Here is a 5,691-nt window from a genome sequence, read left to right on the forward strand (position 1 = left end):
TGGATTATCCTTTCATATGGTAAAATCAGTATATACATACCAGTATATCTTTGGCACAAATAGTAGTTTATAGAACTAAACTGAAGAAATACATTCAAGCTGAAGTGTCACCTATGGAATAGAAAAGGTTACCTGATACAGATAAGACCACAGAGTTGCAGCTGTTTTATGCCTTTCAGGAATGATTTTTCTGTGTAAATAAAACCTTTAGAATTTAAAACACAGCTAGGGAGAAGAATATTCTTACTTTCATGAGTCATTTATATTAAAGAAGTTCTCAAAATTAGAATTAAACAAAACAGATTAAACATCCTTATCTTATAGGATGAAGAACTACTGAAAGTACGAGTATCATTTGCTTCTAAATCATATCTAGTGGTAGCCGTGACAGTGTTATGTTCTGCAGTTGTTATATTGAGTATATTATTTCTGAAGGTAGATTGAGAATCTTCTATTTCAGGATGTGTAGATAATGTCACCTTACTCTGAGAGGTAAATGAAAATATAGTTTTGTTAGACAGGATCTTTTCTTCAGAGGCTTCTATATTAGAAAGTGAATTTGAGGATATGTGAATGCAAATATCTTCTGAAATGCAAGCATGGAGGTAATGGATGTCATTTATATCGACTCTAGGTTCACAACTGTGCCCTGCATAACAGTGGCAATCAAATTTTTCTATGAATGTTTGCAGATCCTGAAACGCTGGTTGCCCTTGCAGAGTGTATTTTCCATCCTTTGTCATTTGAATGACAATATTCTCAGGGTTCAAGTGAAGATAGTCACTGGAATTCCATTTTTTCCGTGCGCAAGCACCAGAGTCTTGGCATAACACTTGGCTACAGATTCTGGCTGCCATCGTGACATTGATGAGGTATGGGGTCAAAGTCCTCCTAAGGTAGTTGTCCAGAGTCCTACAGGTGTTCTGTGAAAAGAGCATCATATCTGCAGTGTTTAGTATGGAAACCATTAAAATGCTGTCATTCTAGTAACAGCACTGTAGTGGATATCTATGAATGTTTCTCCTGAGGTTTTGATAATAGTTATAACTGGTTGTTGGAAGCAAGTTTATCTGAGAAGTTGCTATGTAGCTCAAGGATCACAGCAAACTTATGTTGGGTGGTTGCTGGAGATGTTATGAAAAGCACTTATATCTGAAAACAGACGACTTTAAGCTTTCCTTTTATCTGTATGTTTCATGTAGGATTTTGAATCAGATGCATTTAAAGAAGTTACATGAAGGATTGAAGTTCCATTTCATGTGTCTTGAATGGTTTGAAGGGATTTTGGAAAAAAAAAAAAACCTCACTTCTTCATCCTGAACAAATAATTTTTCTATCAAATCATCTTTGTAAGACTCTTCAATTTTCCCCTGACCTGAATAGCTAGGCTGCAGGAGTAGGGAGCTTTCACAGCATTTTTGAATGGAAAGCATTTTGGGAGGATGGTCAGGTGAAAAGTATGCTAAGAGAATTGATCAGTCTAATTGATCGTGAAGTTGGCATATATTCTGTGTACGCTCGGCAGAGTTTAATAACCAGAGGCTTTGCAAACTCTTTCTTTGTTTCTGACGCTATGTCTCCTTAGGGCGTTAGCCTAATACCATACATAGATAGAGCTAATATTTACACCCCTGGAGATCACTTCAGTGAATCTGAGGTATATGTAGTTTTTTGTTTTTCTTTTAGGTATATATAAAAACCCTGCCTGAAAATTTTGGTTCTTGCAGAAGTTAGGCTCATGGTAATATTTCATTGCTGAAAGGCTACTGACTGTGATAGCTGTAAAAAAAAAAAGGTGCGATTAATTCACAAATACATAGTCTGACTGGGCTGTGGAAAATTATATTTGCTCATACAAATCTCAAAATTCAAGCAATAAAATTGTTGCTCCTCTATGTTCTGGTATTGGGGTAATGGGTAAAAAAGCTTCAGGTGCAACTGATACACTTTCTCAAAGGCAGGCACATACAAAAAAGAGTCAAAGTGGGATGCTTCTGGGAATTTGACCATTCCAGAGCTGCGGAGGTTTATTGGGCCATGCTTTCTTTGACAGGAGGCCCAGCAGTGCTGAAGAGTTTCAGTTCTTTGCTCTTAGAAGACTTCAGAAGAGTCTCCCATACAGTAGTTTATTATATCTAGCTTGTCTGGGTATAAATTAGCTAGTTCGAAAGATTTATTTGAACATCCTTATAACAATGTTTCTCAAACTGTGCGTTTGACCTTCCTAAAACAAACTGTATTTTTTTTCCTTTCTGACTCAGATCTTTCTTATAATGAAATTAATCAAAGTACTACTTACAATACACAGAACAGGCTAGAGCTGAAATTTCGCAGACTGACTCCTCCTAGTGCTTTAAATATTATTGCTAAGTGCACCACTTTAAAAAGCAGAAGGGTCTTTTAAAAATCGTTCTGGGCAAGCACAAGTAATTTTTTCTGTACCTCATGACTAGAATGTAGTGAAGATATAGGAATTCTTTCCTTAAATTAACTAAACAAGTGCTAACTTGCCTACAGTTATCATGGTAACTTGTCCAGTTACTCAGAGCCAACACTGATATTTTAAAAGATTGAACTCTTATTCTGTGTAGTCAATTACAACATTCATAAGCCTCAAATGTGCTTGCTTTTTAACTAGAGAAGACTGCTGGCAGTATGGAGTCATCATTTTAAAAGTAGAAGGTACGATATAAATATATTGCTCTTTAAAAATGTCATATAATAATTAATCTGGCATACCTTATTTTGTGTTAAATTCATATCACCCCAGATAACAATTCCAGAAGCACCCAGTGCAGCAGATTCTCCAATGGTGTTTACCAGGTCATCCTGAGAGGAAATGTGTAAGGAATCATACTAAAGTAAGTAAGCTATAACATAAGGTCAAAAGGTATACTGCATATAGTAAATTACATATCCAAAATAACTACTTTGAAGACAGAAAGCAATTACACGCGATGCAAACATTCTGCTCTCAATTACACTATTTTATTCTGGGATTGGGTTGCACAGGTGATGCCAGAAAATGTTGCCAACTATATCCAATTTATATATGTCATCTGGTTAGAAAAACAGTGCTGTAAAACCAAGGCAGTGGTTAGGTATATGACATACACTCCTCCAACCATTTTAAGTTCTATTATGCTGCATTGCCTCCTGGCTGCTCAGAGTTGGTAGTAACTAGTTTCAGTAATGCTGCCTGCAGCAGAGGCTGGAAAGCACAGCTTTTTTTTTTCTTTTTTTTTTTAAAAAAAAAAAACTTAATTTCAGTTACCAGAAAGTGCTAAAGCAGAAAAGAAGCCAGAGCAAGAGCTTTCACCAACAGGAATCTCTTTTCTTCAGAGAATGGCTCTGGCCTTTTACAGAGATTGATTTGGGAAATTTGTTTCTGTTCAGTTCTCCTTTTAGGGTCAGCTATTAGCCCAGCCCTAACAAAATCTTAAAGCCCATCTGGGATGGGACTATGGGTAGAAAAAGAACAAGGAAAAAACAACTTACTGTGGGGCACAACACATGAAAAGGAAGAATGTAAAGATTACAGGATTTAAATTATTAACTAGGAGTCCAGCAGGGACCCTGGCAGCACTCCTTGCTCCCTGCAGGTATCCACAGAGCTGGGGGGCAATGCCTGGTGATGCTCTATCCAGGATATGAGAAGGCACCAGACACAATGCAGTCACCAGGACCATAACCTCTTAACTTCCCCTTCCTCACGGCCTGGATGACCAGGAAGAGATTCCCCAGATTGGTGGTATCTCTGATAGAGTGGGTGTATGTAAAAATGTGAAGGGAAGAGTGTAGCCAGAACTGCAAGATGATTAGACATTAATCAGAACCTAACGTTGACTAACCTATGAGATGCTGAAACACCATTTAGAAAGCTACTCGAATACAACTAAGGACAGAATTTTCTCACTAGATTTGAAACCCTTTTTTAAGGAAAAGAAAGACTCCCTTTTATTGTTTTTTCTTACAACCTAAAAAGCAGACATTAGGCTAGTCCAGTTTTACTAATTCTCTTTGGAAGAGGTTACTCAAATTTCTTTCCTCTGACTTAATGTACTAAATATTCTTACTAGCTTTGTAATATTTTGCTACATGTGAGAACTACTCAGAGAATAAAACACTATTTGATAAATATCATGAGGAAGATTTGAAAATAGATCTCTTAGTGTTCCACTAGATCAAATTTCTTTGATAGACTGATTTAAATTTTTATACAAAATCTACACACTTTTTTCCTGATACGAGTTAGCATATTTGCTAAGTAAGTGTCACCTGGTAATTTCTTTCCACTTAAATTTGAAATATTTAAGGTCTAGCTCCACTCACCTGGGAGAGATATTCCTCATAGACATCTGTGAATACTGGACGTGTATATACAAAAACTGGAAGTGGATGAGTAGAATTGGAGACGTACGAAATTCTAATGGCTTCTTGAACTCTGTTGCGAACAAAGAGTTGGGCATTTCTGGAAGATCTTAAGGCTGTCTCTAGATAGACAGATGGATAAAGTGCTGTGCTTTCCTCCCACAGCCAATTAAGCTCATTATTTCTTTCTATTTCAATATCTAAACAGGCTCCCGTATAATTATGTGGGTTTTGTTTGTAATCATAGTTGTAACAGTCTGGATAAAGGTAATACCCCCACAGACGATTTGGCTTCATTTCTATGCCTAGCTTTAGAGATTCCAACATAATTGATTTTGCTGCAGCTTCAAATTCCATTTTAGCTATAGTCCTGGCTTCGGCTTCTGATAGACTGAGGTCTCTCTGCTGAACCAGTTCAATGGATTCCTGTCTATAAATGTCTTTTGATCCCCAGTTCCTTATCCACACAGGTCTCCAGTTTTCCCAGTCAATGACAGCCAATCCAAACTGTTCATCTGAAGGAATATAGAACTGGATGTCCTCTTTGGCTTTTTTTAAATGATCCTCCAGCAGCGAGAGTTGGGGGAGTCCTCCATTGAACGCTTCTCCTGTGACTTCATTTTTGTAAGGATAGTAGCCAAGCCTGTCTGGATAGAAGAGAGTGATGTTTTGCCCAATGGATGTCTTCAGTGTGCTTCCAATGAGAGAAAAAAATTTCATGTCCAGCTGCACTCCAATCCTTTCAGTACAAAGTTCTGTAGGAGCATTCCAGATAGAAAGGAAAGGTGAATTAGAAACAAGTGGACGAGCTCTTATGTTCAGAGATGAGCAGCAAGAAACTAGAAGAGTGGTGAACACCATACCGGATGCTATAGGATACGTACAGGTAACACAGATACCAAAACTTTGTATTTGTCTTAGAGTTTCCATTGTAGTTTGTGCAGTGACATTAGATGCTTCTGATCAGACAAAAATGAAATGCTGTCTGGGTGTTCAGAAGGTTGGTAGTCTGTCAAAAGCTTTACCATACAATGTATTTCTTCAGATTAATACCTTTAAGCAATATTCCTTAGGTGTAAAATAGGGGTGTCCTTTATACGAGGCGCTCTGTCATTTCAGACTGCAGGAAACCTTTCAACAACATGTGAGACCTAATGCAGAAAAAGAAGCAAATGTACATAAAGTCAGAGATGGTAAATATTTCATTTCTAACCATAAAAAAAAAAAAACATTTGTGATTTTGAATACATTGTAATCTTTGAATAAAATTCCCCTTTAAGGGAAAAGCATAATTTATAATCATAGAGGAAATAAACTCTC

General features: G+C 37.1%; 1 protein-coding gene across 1 annotated transcript; it reads right to left on the bottom strand.

The window, feature by feature from the left end:
• Positions 1-260: 260 nt before the first annotated feature.
• On the bottom strand, positions 261-5,301 carry SPAM1 (sperm adhesion molecule 1). Its single transcript, XM_059816979.1, has 4 exons — positions 4,333-5,301; positions 2,740-2,829; positions 540-923; positions 261-485 (listed from the first exon to the last, which is right to left on the bottom strand). Exons 1-4 carry the CDS (start codon positions 5,299-5,301, stop codon positions 261-263), a joined length of 1,668 nt encoding a protein of 555 aa, XP_059672962.1.
• Between the last annotated feature and the right edge of the window lie 390 nt (positions 5,302-5,691).

The sequence above is a fragment of the Gavia stellata genome, chromosome 4, assembly GCF_030936135.1.
Source record: "Gavia stellata isolate bGavSte3 chromosome 4, bGavSte3.hap2, whole genome shotgun sequence".
Taxonomy (NCBI): Eukaryota; Metazoa; Chordata; class Aves; order Gaviiformes; family Gaviidae; genus Gavia; species Gavia stellata.